Below are 19,208 nucleotides of genomic sequence, written 5' to 3'. Positions count from 1 at the left end.
TTTTGCATTTGTATGATAAAAGAATCAATATTTTCTTGAAGTTTATTTGAGACCAGTTTATATCATTTTAAGACGTAAAAATATTTTTTTTATAAAATATTCATTTTCTGGACGTGAACGGGATAATGTGGTGGGTTTTAGACCGCCTTTTATTCCGCGAAATTTATGAAAAGAAATCAAGAAGGACATATTCTGCAAGTTGTCTTGTTCTCTCCCATGCATTACTGTAGGCAATAAGCACAGTGTTGTAGATTTTGAAACACATGCTCTATTAGTTTTGTTTGATTCAATCCTCAAATTTCGAAGTGGAAAATAATCCCTTTATTCTGAAGTTCTCACGTACTGTCCTCTTCAAAAGCATGAGCATGAACAAGGATTTTTATAGTTTAGACTATGCTATAAAAACCCCTGGAAAGATAAACTACATATATAATTTGAATACCATGTTTATATTGATATGTAAACATGGCATGTAACTAAAAAGGTTTTGTGAATAATACTTAATAGACCGTTTCGGCCGTAGTCCATCTCGGCTATAGTTGCTTCGCCCATGCTTTTCAATATGTATTCAATTAAATATATCATTGGTTAATTAAAATTTAATTGGCTTCATTGTGTAATATATTTATGATTGCCATCTTTTTTTTTGGGGTAGTAAAGTAGTTTAATTACAGTTTAAAAGTGTCAAGTTATATGCCATCGATGATATACAAACGGTAAATCTTTTACTTTGTATATCTCCTGCACATATTTAAGAGGACTCTGTTTGTGCTAATAATTTTAAAAGTTTTTGTTGACGATTTCAAGAAATTTTTATTGTAGACTGGGCTGAAATTGAAGAAACTGATTTCAGATATACGGTTTTTGGTGCATTTAATAAACCGTATAATATTTAATGACAGGTCTATGCTTTAGCATAACCAATGTTTTAGTGACCAAAAGGCAGGATTAATATACTAGTAATTTAAGTATCAGTCTTTCTGAAAATCAGACAGAAGGTGATTCATGCATGTCCAAAAACCCACCAAATTCAGTTTTATTTCTTGATCATAAACAGTGACTGATCACGTAACCAGTCTCAGTTTTTCATTTGGCTGTTGCGCTTTTGAGATAAAATTTATATAGATTGTACATGAAATTTGCACTGCAAGAGTTGTTGTTCTTGATTTGGCTTTACTTGTTTGCTTTTAGTGGGAGATAAATGTATGATTTTCTCAAAAGTACAATGTGAATGCAGGAAAGGGTTGTTATGTAAAAGTATAGCATATGTAGACTAAAAAGCATCGCTTGTTTGTTGGGATTTTATTGACCATGAATCACTTTACCATTGGTAGTGTCTGAATTTTATGTGGACTGGTACTTAAGTAAGAACATTCAAATTTTCTTGTATTTTAATTATTGTACATGTAAAGTGAATACAAAAAAAAACACACACACACACAAACAGCACTCGCTCTTTTCAGCACTATTTGAAAACAAAAATGCACATGCGCAAACACCCATTCGCAGACTCAAACCACAAAAACATATTTAAGCACTATAATACATAAGGTCATAGTTGGCACTTATACTTTCATAATAAACAAATACTAGTGTCATTGACTACATTCAATCAAGTGTTAAACTTTTAATAATTAATTCTACACTGTTATATTGTACACAACGGCATCATTTCAAAATCAAGTCTTTAGTCTGAATCGGAATCAGACTCTGTAGACTTGTGAAAAAATGCCTTAAAAGTAAAAATAATAATACAATATACACTTACAATAAAAATTATACACATTAACTAATTTCCTTTTTGTTCCTTCAATAAAGTTTCATTTATCAAATTTTGAAGACAAAAAAAAAACATTTAAGCTAAAAATACAAAGTGATTGTGTTCACTTAGCCACGTAAATACAATGAGTAATAAAAAATAAAAAAAACTGTCTTTAAAATCTATCGAAAATAAAATCTTGTATTGACAGCTCTTACTAAACATGATAAATATTTTAGTACACATATCTATATTGCAAAGGTGATGCTGCAAGACATGAAGGATATTTAGTGATAATAAATCTGCTCAGTATCTATTATTATACCATTTTTCTTTTTATGATTAATCCATTTATTTAATAAATTGTTACTTTATGCCCATCTTTATTTTACTTAAAAGAGGTTTTTTTGTACAAATTGGTGTCATATTTAAAGCAGAGGACAATATTCTAAATTGTGTGGACGAAATAGACTGTTGCCAAGATAACTATGGCTGAACCGACCTGTATCAGTTATAAAACCATCAGTTTACCATTTTATTTTATCTTAGCTTCACGTTCGAACCACATTTTTCTTTCCATCAAAACAAACAAAAAAAGAAGTATTGAAACCCTGATTTTATGAAAATTAAAATAATTCAAAATTAAATTCATAATTTTCACTTTAACCTATTACTACTTTTTTGTTTTAAAGATAGATATATAAAATCTTCAGTTTCCCATTTTTATGTATTCTGGACATCTGCTATTATTTCATCAAAAGGGGAAAAAGTAGTTTAATGAAAACAACAGAGTTAGAAATAATAGCCTGCCCGCCAGCCTGAGACTGGCTATTCTTTGGCAGGGCTGGCTAATTTGAGCAAGAACCTACATGTATATAGTAAATGTATTGAAAAGTTGTATTCAGGACTGGCTTGAATTAACAAGTTTCTGATCTCTGTATTATATGTCTCAGATATTGGTAAAGTCGCAAGTACTAGTAGTTATCAATGTTGTGATTGATTGTCCTATGCATTGTTAACTGAATATGATGAGTATTAGTGAAAAATGCATGATGAGCAGTTGTGGTGGAACATGTACATTGTACCACATTTCTAGTGACAAAACCAAGGAAGGTTGAGAACAAGTCCTGAAGTTAGGGTTAACCCCCTTTTGGGGGACTACCCCTTATAATGGTGTTTTTGTTTTACCTATATAAACTGTAGTACCTCATGTGAATATGTGGAATTAACACTCATTTCAGGACTTGTTCCCAACATGTTCGGTATCTTGACTCATTATGTTAATCAGCAATTTTAACAATTTAAAAAAAGATGTTTTGTTAATTCTCTAATAACACTATTTTTGCACTAACTGTAATTAAAGTTTAAATTTTATATTTTAACAGTGCAATGAATGGCAGTAATGGCGTTCATATGAATGGTGACCAAGTAAATTCAGAAAGAGTTGTCATCCTTGATGCTGGGGCTCAATATGGGAAGGTGAGTTCAGAAGTGATCATATCCATAGAAGTATCATCCTTAAGTTAGGGCTCAATAGGGGTTGTAGGTTTACATTACATGTAATTGTTACCAAGTAAATCCCCACAATGTTTTCCTCTCATCATTGATGCTGAAGCTGTATTGCAATACTTTTTATGATTCCCTTTGAAAAGTTGTGTATCTGTTTGTCTTTCTGTCCCCTGACGGTTTCCAAATGATAACTTGAGAGTGGATCAATGATTTTTTGTTGTTATTTTAGTACCATAAAATACAGATTTTGTTCAATTTTCAGTGAAATCCAAAATGTAGTTTTCAAGTTGGACTATTTTGAACATTTTGCAATCCCCCTTTTTCACCATTATGTGAGGGCGGGGTGGTTATCACTTTATGGTTCATTAATACCCTATTTTTCTTAGGCTGCTGCCTACTATTAAACTTTAATTTGCAGGTAATAGATAGAAGAGTTAGAGAATTGAACATCGAGTCCGAAGTTCTCCCATTAGATACTCCTGCCTTTACTATCAAAGAAAAAGGATACAAGTAAGAATCTAAAACTTAATAATTTCCCCATGACCTCATCTAAAATACGTGTAATACTAAGGTCAAAAATGTTTTCAGGGAATAAGCTTAACATTTTTTACTCAGGAGCCAGTTTGGCTACTAAATCTGGGAATCTTTGGAGCCCAGCATAAACTTTAGGAGCCCAGTTGGTAATAAATCATCTTCATTACTTTGGGATTTGCGTTTTTTTAGGGGTCTTCAACCCCTGTTATAAAGTTCCACATTTTACACAGGAAGTTAACATAGGCTAGAATTTTGAAAATGAGGCGATAAATATTCTGTATAACTTGGAACAAACAAATAAAAAATATTCTTAAAAAAAAACTAGTTTATTCAGATAACTAGAAATATTTTATCGAATATGGTTACTGGATTCAATACCCATGCTGCACCAAATAACTAGAACAGCTTTTTCCATGGCTGTTTCATTACTTAAGGTTAATTGAATGGCTGTTCTACTACTAGGTTCGTGAAATCTTGGCTCTCATTTGTTGAAGTGACAAACAGTTTTAGAAATTCTATTTTTGGAATATGTGAATTCCGTGGAATTGAATAACAAATCAGAGGATTTCATGGCTTCCCAAAATAATAACATTTGCCACCTGGGCAACAATTTTGATGATTTATTGTCGCCCAGCACAAATTTTACTCGCATTTGCTAGTGAGCAACCATTAGTCTTATTCCCTAGTTTTTGGTATTGATGTTTTTTTTTTTTGAAATGTATTGGATTACTACTACTAGTGCTATAGTAAGCAGTATTTCCAGTAAGAGAAATGTTTTGAAATTCTTTGGTGAATTGACTAGTTTGTGTCTTTTTGAACTTGAAGTATGTTGGCTTTTTAAAGTTAGCAGTATCAGCCTAAAAAGTTTTGTCATATCTTTCTTAAACACTTGCTTGATGGTACACCTAGATACAAATATATATAGTTCTCGGTAGAGATTCCTCATACTTTGTAAGATATAATTCCATTCATCTTCCAAATATACAGAGGAAGATGTTTACAAAATGCTGGAATTTTTAATCGACAACATATTTGTCCAGTGTGTTGGACGTGTTTTTCAACAAACGGTCGGCATTCCAATGGGAACAAATTGTGCTTCTTTACTTGCTGACCTACTCCTTCATTCTTATGAGGCTGACTTTATAGCTGATCTGATCCGAAAGAAAGAATATCATTTGGCTAGATCCTTTAATCTCTGTTTCCGCCGTATAGATGACATATTATCTTTAAACAATCCTAATTTTGGGGACTTGATACATTGCATCTACCCCAAAGAACTTGAGATAAAGGATACTACAGACACTGTTAAGTCAGCCTCATATCTTGACCTACACTTAGAAATCAATGGTAAAGGAAAACTATTGATCAAACTTTACTACAAACATGATGACTTTTCATTCAAAATTGTCAACTTTCCTTTCATCTGTGGCAACATCCCTTCAGCACCTGCGTATGGAGTGTTCATATGACAACTCATACGTTATGCCAGAGCTTGCCGAAACTACACAGACTTTTTGTATTGCGTTAGAACTCTAACAAATAGGCTTCTGGAACAGGGTTATGTTGCTACAAGATTGAAGTCATCACTACAGAAGTTTTATGGTCGTCATCATGAACTCGTGGATCATTATGGTGTATCCATCTGCACCATGAAAACTGATTTATTCAACGAGTCATAGTTTTCTTTTCCTCGTTTGTCTACCCCAGACTTGACATTTTATGAGCAACTCGGCGGGTGTTTCTAGAAAAGCAGAGGACGCTTACCCTACCGGTGCACCTGGTCCATGCTCCCAGTTTTTAGTGGAGTCCGAGTTACTCATTTGCTTTTGTTACTTTGTATGTATGATTTTAGTTACTTTATGTTCTTTGTTGTGTATGTCTGTTTTCCATGTCTGGTCTTTGTCCCTGGATTGCATTCTTTTGATTACCGCTATAACCTTGGTTCCCTTGATTACTCTTGAAAGAATGTTTTTAAGATTTGGTACACATCTCTGAAAAGATCTTTTTAAGTGAAAGTCTTTGTAAGAATCAGGCAAAATAGGAAAAATCAGAAACATTCATGTCAATAACCTACAGATCTGATGATATAATTTCACTCAAGGATGCTTTCTCCATTTGAAAAGACCATAATTTGACCTCTGCATCATTGGATTTGTTCAGAAATAGATTGTTAGAAAAATGATGTTTTTGACAGAGTTGTCTGCCCTTGAATGTTCATTTTCAGTGCATTTCAATGAAATTATAACTCAGTTTACCAAAGTTGTATGAAAAATCTTGTCTTTTTTCCTTGATTCAGATGGTGCAAATAGTGAAATTAAACTTTCAAATGGTGGATTTTTCATACCATGTTTCACCAACTGCCTGATTCTTACAGAGACTGACACTTAATAAGTTCTTCCATACCCTTACTTCCTGTTTTATTAACAATAAGATTTTAAAAGAGTTTAATGAGTATCATTTGTACAACATTGTGTTCAATTACTATATTCACCACTAGGGCAATAATAATATCTGGAGGACCTAACTCAGTATATGCCAGCGATGCTCCTCGATATGATCCTGATATATTTTCATGTGGGTTGCCAGTGTTGGGGATTTGTTATGGAATGCAGGTTAGGTCATTTTATATTCTATAAATTAAGAAATTATTGCAGTTCTTTTATTATTCCATAAAGTGCAATATAGTTGTTGAGGCAAATATTTTTAAATTTTTTTTTGATTTTTATTTGAATGCAGCCGGATTAATCTGGATATTACAAAAATTGTTATGACATAAATATCTTCATTTGAGGCACACAGTTAAACATATAAATTGTGTTTGTATTGAATATGGAAAATACTTGGAATAGTAAACCATGATACATATTAACTTGTGGCATGAACTGGAAGAATTGAAGTACAGCCATTTAAAAATAGAAGGATGAAAAAACTATAATAAAAATTCAGTTGTAACAGTAATTTTCCATCTAAGTGATGTTTCTTTTCTAGATGATAAATAAAGAATTTGAGGGAACTGTTGCTAAGAAAGGAGCCAGAGAAGATGGACAGTTCCAAATCACTGTGGACAATAAATGTAGTCTCTTTAAGTATGTTTCAAATAGATATTGAGATCGTTGGATTTCTTCCTACCTTTCATATTAAAGTATTATTGTTCTTGGATATAAATTTTCATGGTTTTTGTGGTTTTGGTCAGCCACAAAAATTGGTACTTAACAAAAAATATATTTCTCATTCATTTGAAAGGTGGAGTTGTCAAATCCACAAATTCAAGAACCTACGAACTAACATTTTTACTGTAAACCACGAAAATTGGCAATAATGAATAAAAGTACTTTCACAGTAACTCAAATTAGTTTGACAGTTCCAGCAAAACATCAACTTAATCCAATACGATTTTACTACCAGTGACTCGAACTCGCATGAATTGAAATCTTGGATTGATCACTCAAGGTTTTCAACCAGTCTCCTCAGTTGGTCTTTGAAGTAAATTACCATGATGTCTTGAAGTGAACTAATTAGTGGGAAATCTGATTGATTTGTTATAAAGAGGTTTGACTGTACCATCAGTATTCAATTTATGTCTATAGTGCATATAAGAGCTGCTGACTTGCCAGAGGAACTGATCATTTTGTGTATTACATGGGGTTACATAGAGTGAAAATTACATTTTTAATCCACAAATTAAATAAAAATATTTCAAGTTGTGAGTCAGGCAAACCTCAATGAATGTATTTTTAGAGGTCTAAGTGCCAAAGAAACAGTTCTATTGACCCATGGAGACAGTATAGATAAAGTAGCTAAAAGTTTTAAAGTCGTTGCCAAGTCTGGTGATTTGGTAGCAGGTAGGTATTAGTACCTCTATAGGTTATGAGATTGCTTTTTATTCAGCATTCTGTTTGCACTGACTTCGGTCATTTTTGTGATCAGCCATTTTTTCCATGAAAACCAATGAAATTGTGGAGGCATTTCTTTTTACGTTTTTAATGCCAAGTTGAAGTTATTAGGGTGATTAGTACATAGTTCATTGCAGGCAATATATTTTTAGGGAGAATTTTATTTGATTAATTGATGAGATGACAAAATAAGGGTTAAAAACAAGTACCCTAAAAAGAGATGAGGGCCTGATAATGTAGAATAGCCTAACAGTACTGTTTTTAATCTGTTGGACATTGGATATTATTGCTCAGTTTAGTTGTACCAAGAAAAGTAATCAACAAATAGATAACATGCAAAACTAATTATACGTAAGTATGATATTGAATCTCAATGAAAAATAAGATAGTTCTCGTCATGTTAAAATTTGTTGATATTCATAATTTCTTCTATAAGCATGGACATTTAAGAATTTGCAATAATAAAAATTTTGTCTATTTAAAAATAATGTAAATTTTCCATGTGCATATTGTTTATTGTGCGAAGTGCAATAAACAAAATATGCACATGGAAAATTTATGTTATTTTTCAATAGACAAAATTTTTATTATTGCCAATTCTTTTAAATTAATTTTAAAACATATTTTTATCTTTAAACATGAGAATTTAACTGGATAGGGGTGTGTCAATATTTTTTTATCCATTGAGATATAACAAAATTATTTTAACCAATCAGATAACAGTATTTATCTCTAATTAATTTATTTTAATTTAAAAGGTAATTTTGCTGGTTCAAACACAATTTCTCAGTTTAAATTTACTAGATGAAACAATGTGTAATTCACTGGCAGAAACTGTGTAAATAATTCATAATTGTAGGATTAGATGCCAAAGGTGTGGGAGACTACTTGTCAATCTGATGAAAATCTTCTCATTAAGTGGTTGTCAGGGAGAATTACAGTTTCAACATAAACTTAGTTAATACTTTTAGGTATAGCCAATGAAAAGACAAACTTGTATGGGGTACAGTTCCACCCAGAGGTTGATCTAACTGAAAATGGAAAGTTAATGATCAAGAATTTCCTCTACAATATTGCCAAATGTAAAGGTGTCTACACCATGATGTCAAGGGAAGAAAGTTGTATCAAATACATCAGAGAGACCACTGGGGATCATAAAGTTTTGGTAAATATTTCACAGATCACTAATATCATAAAGCTTTAGTTAATATACCAGAGAGATCACTGGGGATCAAAATGTTTTGGTAAATATATAAAGATTCCTGGAGTCTGCATGTACTGGGAATCACTAAGTTTTGGTAAATTTATTGATACATGTATTAGAATATGCTCAGCAGTCTCTCTACTATCAATGTATTTCTGAAGCTTAGTGATTCCTATTAGTCTGTGCTTGGATCACCAAGTTTTGGTAAATTTTATTTTTATGACATTGTCATGAAATTAATTGGATGTTATCCAATTACCTACCTTGTTGGCATGTAACCTTGGTTATTGTCTTTTAGGAAAAGGTAATGCACAATTGCTCAAATGCATTTTATTTCTGTTAAATACTTCATCATGTTTAATTGTGATTAATTTATTTGACAGGAATAGAGGAGGCACCTTTTCACAATTGACATGATATAATTTTACAAATGAAAATGGCTTGGCAGGTTAAGAAAACTTTAAGAAATGAATGTCCTTAAAACGAAGAAATGGTATATATCTGGACATCTGAGTGTTATGAAAGAGTAATCAGGGATTGAAATCAAAAGAATATATTCCAAGGATAAAGACTAGACACTCAACAAAGATCATGAAATAACCAAAAAAATACGAAGTAATAAAAGTAAATGAGCAAGCTGAGCTCCAATAAAAATTGGAAGCATGGACCTAGCATCAATTTCACAAAAAGTCGTAAGTGTAGAGTTGATCGTAATTAATGACGTCATAACTAAAAATAGCATTGTTACGTCATAACTTAAGATCAATTTTACATTTACGACTTCTTGTGAAATTGACACCTGGTGTACCGGTAGGGTAAACATAGCATTATACCTAGTTAGCTGTTTAATACACTTCCATTACTTAGAATCCATTACTTAGAATTGGTTTGAAAATGGACCACTCTTTTTCATATTTCTATGATAATATTCCTCTCTGTGTAACTGTCTTACAGATGTTACTGAGTGGTGGAGTGGACTCAACAGTGTGTGCAGCTCTTCTACACAAAGCGTTAAAGGAAGATCAAGTGATAGCTGTCCACATTGATAATGGCTTCATGCGTAAAAACGAAAGTAGTCATGTAGAGTCATCTCTCAGAGAGATAGGATTAAATGTCAAAGGTCTGTTGCTTAAAAACCCCTTTAAATTATTTAAGGTCATGGTGTTCCCAAAACATAAATGTTGATTAAAACATATAAAACTGTCCTCACAGGTTTATCACTTTGTATGTACTGTAAGTTATATGCTGGTGCATTTGTTATGTTACTCCATATCTGTTCTTTTTTATGTGTCATTAAAACATGCTTGGCTTATTATTCATAAATTTAACTCAGCAAAGAGTGCTGTTTATCATTATCAAACAGCATAATCTAGGATTCAGTGAATAGGAGAAGTGACTTCTCTCTTCCAGGAGTGATAGGGAGAAGTGAGTCTGGAATGGGGAGAAATCATACTTCACCGCTAGAATATTTTATCGCATTGATATGAAGTTTTATCTTAAGGAAATGTACTCTAATAAATAATAAACAAATAAGATAAGTTTAATTCAGTAATTCCATTTTCTATACTTGCAAATGAATAAGTACATATATAATAAGTAACTTTAATTGAATATAGTAAGTGATCAGACTGTCATTGAGGACTTAATTCTTATAATAACATGTTCTTAAAGTCTTAGAATGGTCTGCACCTGCACGAGGTCTGTTCCTGAAAAAAAAGATTATTTCTGTAAATCAACTCGGTTCTGACATTATGATGAGTACACTTGAATTGTAATTGATACAAAGCACAAATCAACCTGCACAGACTTGCATGTACATGTGTGTTTACATGTACATTCTTTAGAGGGATTATGTTCAAATAATTCATAATTATAATTTAAATTGATAAATGAATGACTGCATCTTGATATGGTAGTCTATTATCCAATAAATTGTCCTGATTTATTTTTATAAGTTATAATAGCTTAATTATCTCTATTTTGGCCTTATCAAATCAAATTGTCACTCCGGACCCGAGTGCACTCACATACATAACTATGATCCATGCTGAACCTACCAATTATTGATTGTCTTTTAAAACCATTAAAATCACTGTTAGAGTCTTTCATTGAGTAAATAAATTAATTGTTGTCATCAAAAATTACATATTTAATCAAGGAACACAAAATATACATGTACCTTACCTTTTGTGATTGTTTTCATTTGATTTTGAACTCAATAAGTTGAATATATTTCATTCAAATACGTTCTGCGGGTTTTATCCATTATCCAAGTCACTAGAAGGGGTGAAATATTCTCTGGATTGCTTAGAACTGATGAGAATTAAGTGAACATCTTCCAATTCAAGTTCTCTCTTTGTTACAAAATTTGGCACCATTTTGGCTGGAAGGGCTAGAGTTATCTCTCTTTGGTCAAATTTCACAGGGACTTCACATCTCTTAAAAGAACATGAGCTGGTGACCTTTAACTACTTTTAAAAATTCTTGGTGACTTAAATCTCCATTTCGCCACCTAGATTATGCCCTTGACTGATATGATAATTATTTGTCAATCAGAGTGGTATGATAATCATATGAAAATTTACAATAATCATCGTTGTCATATGATTATGTTATGATTCTCATGCTCATGTATTTGGTAGCTCAGAACATATGTTTGTTTGTTTGTTTGTTGGGGTTTAACGTCCGAGCAGCAATATTTCAGCTATATTCAGACGATGAACATGAAATTGATGATAAAATAAACATGAAATGATGATGAAATGAAAAAGGGATGGGGCACAAGGACAATAGGGTCGATAAATTTTGATTGCCACTGGAAATAGGGAGAGGTGGGTAGGGTCGGGCAATTTAGCCTCCTGTGGCGGGTCCCTATGGTTCCTACTCCGGGAGAATACCACAGTAGGGTTCTTTAACGTGCGAGGAACGTGGCATCTTTCCCAACACGGTGCACCACTATGGTTTGCGGTCAGGTTTTCTGTATTATAGCCTGACAACCCCAGCATGTAACACGCCAGGGGTACCCCATTCCACCACCTGGGGCACACATCCCAGTTGCTCTGTGGGCAGAGCGCCCTAGCCCCTGGCTAGGGTTCTGAGCACTGTTTAGTCGCCTTTTACGACAAGCTTAGCGCTGCTGCAGGCCTATTCTTTTAACACCCGGACCTGCACGGGGCAGCTCAGAACATGATAATTATGCAATCCTCATAAGTAAACTGAAACTTACATGTACATTTATGACAGTCAAATCACGCTCAATTCATATGATTATTGAAAAATAAATCCTGGAAACTCCATTTTATATCATTGTTTTACCATGGCCTGGCCTTTTTTTGTCGCATGACTTTTACACTGAGAAAAGGTATGGGTTTTTGATATCAACATAAATGATCAGCCCTTGGTAATCCAATGATAAGATGGAATGAATTTATTTTGATTCTAATTGGACTAGTTTCTTGATATACTTTAAAAGACACAGCCTATTATGTCTACATGGCACCCACTATGAAGCAAAATTCTGTAGTGAAATTCAGTAAAAGATATCTATGACGTCGGAAATAAAACTGTCATACATTTATGATATTAGTCATTTTACCGTGGCTATGGTCTTGAAACCTTTGAAACATGTCATATTAGAATCATGATTGATATACTGTATATATTATAATCATGGGTGGCACTTGATGAGATTTAAAAAAAAATACTATTGAATTCTTTCAATTATATTATGTTAAGATTCTAATTAAAAAAAAAACAATATTTGGTTATTTAACTGTAAGATAATGTTTTTTGCAGTGATAAGAGCTGCACACACATTTTACAATGGAACTACAGCAATACCTGTCACGCAACCAGATGGGACATCACGGAAACGAAAGACAAGGACATTAAACACAACAGAAAATCCTGAAGAGAAGAGAAACATCATTGGAGACACATTCATGACAGTATGTATTTACTGGCGAGTTTGTGAATAATAAACGTTAAGGTTTTTGATACTGAGAATATAATTTATTATGTCATGTTCTTGGGACTGAAAAATATCCATCAAAACCATTCAATAAAAACTTGATAAAGGTAGTATATGTATTGATAACAGAACAGTAAGTCTGGGCTTTCATATGTTCCAAAAATAGCTGTATGTTAACTTAAAGTTGATGGCCTCCTCCCCATATACATGTACTTTAATGCAAAAAAAAACCAGAAAAAATTCAGATGTACCAGATAGAAACTAAGCCACGTACTTTTTACTTTTGTAAGCACTGATAAGTATCAATTATATTTTATTTCTAATATGATATCTAAATCCATTATTTTCAATTTTATTTAATTTTCTGGACAATTGCAAAAACAATTTTACCATGGCTTCCATTTGTTTTCAATTTCTTAATGATGTTATACCGTATTTTCCGGTCTATAAGTTGATATTTTTTTCGGCAAAGTGTCAGCCTTGACTTATCATTCACTTCGACTTATATAAGGATTTTTCAAGAAAAAATGTTCATCTACAATGCATTTCATTAGATTTGTTTAGTTCATTTTTGATTGCTTCAATTCAAAATTTTTTGTCAACTGCAATCAACAAAAGCCGTCATTCAAACAGTCAAACCGGCAATTAAATTCGAATATTATTGATCAATGCCGCTATCCGTTACGAATGAATATGACGATGTTAATAAAAACTCTGAGACTTTGACACTGTTAAAATATATAAATAAACTCTGGAAGATACGTTAACAAAACTCTTTTATCTGGAAAGACATTATCACGTGTTCTGGAGTTATCTGTTCTGTTAATATGCAAATTTATACTCATTTAAGATATGTTGTAACACATCCGCACGTGACTCAAATTATAATTACTTAAGGTGTTATCTAAATGGCTGATTGCAACCAAATTACAAGTTACAGGTAACAATTATTTTTTATCGTATTTCGTAATATCAGGTAATATTGTTTATTAATTACTGATCATAATTATGACCAATTCATCCAACGAATTTCCTGCTTATTTCACACATGGGTGCCCACGTTTGACATGTTTACGATTTCGTTCACATGATGATGTAAGGCTTCAAAGCCATTCACATGCCATTTGATAAAAATAATTGAACTTGCGGACAAAGTACACTATAACAAAAAACACAAATATTAATTTAATTGAGAAATATTATACTTAGTAACATCGCTGGAATAATATACTGTTGAATACAATCGACTTATAGTCCGGAAAATACGGTACATGTAAATATCATGTATTCAGATTAATATGAACATTTTCCAAATGCAGTCGGTATTGAGTTCGCTTTGACGTCATGTTAGAGACTAATGATGCTTAACCATTGTAACATAACCAATGGAGCTTACAACCTAGCATTTCATTGGACAAAAGTGATAGCAACCATGAAGTTCAAGGCTCAATTAGGGGCATTTGTGTCCAGATTGTATTTAACCTTTTATATATTGAAAATTGGAAATAGCTTACTTGCTGATTCAATTGAATAATTGAAATAAAAAGCATAGTGCAGTGAACACATAGTTCACCAAATAAAATCTAAATTGGATTTGGTATGAACAAAGAGAAAAAATGTGTCAGCTATCTTTTTAAAAGATAAGTACTTGTTTTGTATATGCATTATACGTGATGGTTTAAACCTTATATTGTTTACACGATATCGCATACCTTTTAGAACACCCCTAGACCTGTATCACCTTGGCCCTTGGGTATATATATGTTATTTTGTTTATTTACTCAGGTGGCTAATGACTTTGTAGATGAGATGAATTTGAAGTCTGAGGATGTTTACCTAGGTCAAGGTATGATTAAAGTCCATAACGGTCAACCCTCCCACATTAGAGGCAAATCTACCACAAAATAAATGAAAAAAAATTCTCCCATTTCATAAGGTAATATTTGTGTGAGGTTTATAGTAAAAATAGCTATATTTTCTGTGATAAATTACAATTTACATTTACTTCGAAAATGTGCTCCCACATAAGACAGTGTCAGTAGGAGAGAATCTTACTAACTGTTCCAAAGATTAAAAGGTATGATTAAACACAACTTTCTATTGAATATTTTTAAATAAAGGTATGGTAGATAATGGATTAAATGTCACTTTATATTCAAGGTGTCTTCTGTTAAGTGTTATGAGCATTATTGAAAATGTTGTTAGTAAAAGCTTTTGATTTTACATGTACAGTCTGTGGCTAAAGTTTGAAACTCATAAAATTATAAAACAGAGAAATATTAAATTGCTCAATAGAAAAATGTGTTATTTTATGAAAAAGTTCGGTCATCTGGCCCCAGCCCTTTAATTATTGATTCCATAAGTTTCCATACATTTTTTGTTATTGCTTGGACCGTATCTTTTGGATATAAGGTACCACTCAAATCAACAAGAATAGACTTCCAGCACTGTGATATAAGGTACCACTCAAATCAACTAGGATAGACTTCCAGCACTGTGATATAAGGTACCACTCAAATCAACTAGGATAGACTTTCAGCACTGTGATATACGTACCACTCAAATCAACTAGGATAGACTTCCAGCACTGTGATATAAGGTACCACTCAAATCAACAAGGATAGACTTCCAGCACTCTAGTTAGAAGGTACCACTCAAATCAACAAGGATAGACTTTCAGCACTGTGATATAAGGTACCACTCAAATCAACAAGGATAGACTTCCAGCACTGCGATGTAAGGTACCACTCAAATCAACAAGGACAGACTTCCAGCACTCTAGTTATAAGGTACCACTCAAATCCACACGGATAGACTTCCAGCACTCTAGTTAGAAGGTACCACTCAAATCAATGAGGATAGACTTTCAGCACTGTGATATAAGGTACCACTCAAATCAACAAGGATAGACTTCCAGCACTCTAGTTAGAAGGTACCACTCAAATCAACAAGGATAAATTTTCAGCACTGTGATATAAGGTACCACTCAAATCAACAAGGATAGACTTCCAGCACTCTAGTTATAAGGTACCACTCAAATCAACAAGGATGGACTTCCAGCACTGTGAGATAAGGTACCACTCAAATCAACAAGGATAGACTTTCAGCACTCTGGTTATAAGGTACCACTCAAATCAACGAGGATAGACTTCCAGCACTGTGATATAAGGTACCACTCAAATCAACGAGGATAGACTTTCAGCACTGTGATATAAGGTACCACTCAAATCAACAAGGATAGACTTCCAATACTGTGATATAAGGTACCACTCAAATCAACAAGGATAGACTTCCAGCACTCTAGTTTAAATACTTGGGGACTATGTGTGATTACTTTTTTCAGATATTTTTGTAGCCTATAGGAAAGGTGTGACAATTCCTCCATGCCAACAAATAATTTTAGAAACTGGCATTTTCAAGAATTTTCTTTCAAATTTATGACTAATATAACATAATTTTTGTCAAGCAGTTCCTATATTTGTAATGTTTCTGATACACCTCAATCTAGATTTCTTGTGGTGATGACATGGATGATATTTGCACATTAATTCCAATAAGTAGTTACAATATTGTATCTGTATAGTACTACTTTTTCTTTTAACTTAGTTTAAATATTATTAGAGGAATTTGGCCATCTAGATGGGTTTTATATCAGTATTTTTTTTTTGGACTGAATTTGTGATCCTGAAAGACAGGAATCTGAATTTACCTATGATTACATATTTAATAGGTACATTACGACCTGATCTAATAGAAAGTGCCTCAGAACTCGCCAGCGGTAAAGCTGATGCTATTAAAACTCATCATAATGATACAGAATTGGTTCGTCAGCTGAGGAAACAGGGTAGAGTTGTAGAACCTTTGAAAGACTTCCATAAGGATGAAGTACGGCAGATTGGCAAAGACTTAGGACTTCCTGCCGAGATGGTACAAAGACATCCGTTTCCAGGTAGGTTGTTGCACAGAAGATTTTAGGCTTCGGTTATTAGTTGTGGTGTTTTTTGTACACAAATTCATCGTTATGTTGTTATATCGCTGATATCTCAACCAACAGGATTATGCAAGACTTGCTATGACTTTTGATGTATGCTTTAAAAGTTCAAACAATCCCATGATTTTTAGGGAGGAACATCACTGTCCTTTCATCCTTATTATATCTCAATATTGTTGGAAGAAAAAGTGGACCACCTTTAATTACTGTTGAAAGAATATCATTTTGAAGACTTTACCCTAATTATGATTAGTTTTTGTATGTAAGTGGTCTCAGCCTTCATCAGATTAAAATTCTATGTTGGTGCCTAGGCACAAGACACTAGAAATTCTTACATATTAAGCTTTCAAATGAAATTTTGTAGGTCCAGGCCTTGCTATTCGTGTGATCTGTGGAGACCAACCATTTATCTGTAGGGATTTTGGTGAAACAAGTGTATTACTGAGATTCATAGTGGATTATAATACTGCTTTAAAAACAGTAAGTATCTGATACCACTAATACTATACCCCCACTGACGTATTTCAGCCACCTTGTCTGGCCTTCATTTTGTCCATCTGTCCATCAAAATTTCTTTGCAATTATCTCAGCTCTTAATTGATCGATTGATTTCAAATTAAGTGTGTGACTTTATGTAGATAGTGTGTACATTGTAAGCAATTTTTGGTGCTGTCCAATGTCAACTTCCTGTTTTGTGGGACCTTGCCATTTTAATCAACTTCCAGTGCAAGTTTGGGTATACCTAACATCATGTTTTACAATGCAATCATTCTACTAGAAATCACTCTAAATTGGAACAATGCTTTAATTTGTTTTGATAGTTACCCAGGAACTTTCCTCTTTGTAGTAGTGGTAATTGCTATAAAAAGTCCTTTTAATTTAAAATCATAGACAGTAACATGCAAAGGCCAAAGCTTTGATTGATAGGGATTGATCTGGAACCAATGATTTTCAAATCAGCACCGTTAATGTTTTCTAATTTAAATTTTTTTGGTTAAATTCTTATCTAGGCCAAAAATAAATAATTGTTTTTTCCCCAAACCCGACCTTACCAAGTCAGGTGTGGGTAGGTAGGTAGGTAAAATATTTTATTTTTTTTGGAAATTGTTTTTTTTTTTTTTTTGAATTTGTAAATAGGAATTACAAACCAGCATTATAGGCTAGTATTTTAAGTTCTAGGGTGTATCAATTTCTCATAATCCTCATGTCAGATGTCAAACAAAATTCTATGTATATTTTGAATTCATTTATATTATTGGATTTCTCTTAGGTGGTATTTTGCCAATAATAATGCAGTCTCTGCACACTGGTAACAAAATATGATTTGTTTTAATGGTCTCCTTGTCCTTTGTTGCCCCAACAGCTGCACAGAAGGCAAAGAAAACTATACCTTTTCGTACTGAGTTATATAGCTTGCTTTACACAAATATTCGGAAAAAAAAAAAACAGATACTTAAGTAAAACAAGGTTTATAATTAACCTATCCACCATTATCTTTCAACTCAGGATACCATGTTTATTACAAAAACCAAGGATTTTGAAAATCGAGCAAATGTAAATAAAAAAAAGCAGGAAAATAACAGCAATTTTGAAAACGGCTGCTCCAATCAAATTTTCAAAATCACCTTTCAACTCAGGATAAAATGTTTTCCTACATGTACCAAATTTAATTGAAAATCGAATAATTTTTCAAATACTGCCCAAAAATGGCAGTTATTTTGAAATGCTACCAAGTGATTGGTAAAGGGGGAATCATGCACTATAGAACGGTGAATGATAATTCATTCCACGGTTCATGGAAAATAAAAGCAAATAAAATCTCTTAGTTCGTGGGAATTTGAAAATCACATGCATGATTTAAAAAATGTATCTGTAAAAAATGGACTATGATAAACCTAGTACAAATGACAAAGCATGCCTTCAGTGTCGAGTGATCTGAAACATATTTTATCAGTATGTGGTAAAAAAAATTATGCCGATGGTATGGTCTAAAATGTACCCGCACCAACTTTTCTATGTACCTAAATACTTTTTTGCCAATTTCTTCCAATTTCATCATTATTACTTGATATTTCTAGCTGAAAGTTGGTACACATTTACAAAATGACATGATGGTTAGGCTAGAATTAATGATTTTTAAAAAATTTGTCGAAAAAATAGATTTTATTCAATTTTCTGTTTTCAAAAGGTCTAAAATGTGTAAACCCGAAATTCCCGTACCCAAAATCAAAGTCCGGTATTTTTGTTATCTGTACTACTGTATTGCATATTTGACAATAAAACATCATAATATAATTAAAATTTTCATTGAAGATAAATTAAAATATCATCAGACTCTGTTTATGAGA

The 19,208-nt window shown here is 32.7% G+C and overlaps 1 protein-coding gene across 2 annotated transcripts in view; it reads left to right on the top strand.

Annotated features, from left to right (window-relative positions):
• LOC148601316 (GMP synthase [glutamine-hydrolyzing]-like) overlaps positions 1 to 19,208 on the top strand; it is a 40,154-nt gene that overhangs the window by 13,408 nt on the left and 7,538 nt on the right. Inside the window, exons 1-12 of one of the 2 annotated variants that reach the window (XM_088555695.1) lie at positions 151 to 226; positions 3,145 to 3,238; positions 3,687 to 3,778; positions 6,300 to 6,414; positions 6,791 to 6,888; positions 7,541 to 7,644; positions 8,667 to 8,860; positions 9,854 to 10,019; positions 12,695 to 12,846; positions 14,655 to 14,715; positions 16,600 to 16,818; positions 17,225 to 17,340. In XM_088555695.1, coding sequence (XP_088411821.1) covers positions 3,149 to 3,238; positions 3,687 to 3,778; positions 6,300 to 6,414; positions 6,791 to 6,888; positions 7,541 to 7,644; positions 8,667 to 8,860; positions 9,854 to 10,019; positions 12,695 to 12,846; positions 14,655 to 14,715; positions 16,600 to 16,818; positions 17,225 to 17,340 — 1,407 coding nt within the window. In that variant the 5' untranslated portion in view covers positions 151 to 226; positions 3,145 to 3,148. Of the gene's footprint in view, positions 1 to 150; positions 227 to 3,144; positions 3,239 to 3,686; positions 3,779 to 6,299; positions 6,415 to 6,790; positions 6,889 to 7,540; positions 7,645 to 8,666; positions 8,861 to 9,853; positions 10,020 to 12,694; positions 12,847 to 14,654; positions 14,716 to 16,599; positions 16,819 to 17,224; positions 17,341 to 19,208 lie in introns of those variants that run through there. The other variant, XM_088555696.1, reaches the window with a different exon arrangement.

Source organism: Perna viridis, chromosome 12 (genome assembly GCF_037379345.1).
Source record: "Perna viridis isolate PV_CMFRI_1.1 ecotype Kerala chromosome 12, ASM3737934v1, whole genome shotgun sequence".
NCBI lineage: Eukaryota > Metazoa > Mollusca > Bivalvia > Mytilida > Mytilidae > Perna > Perna viridis.
Note: the sequence above shows the minus strand (reverse complement) of the source record. Positions and strands in the feature narration are given on the sequence as shown.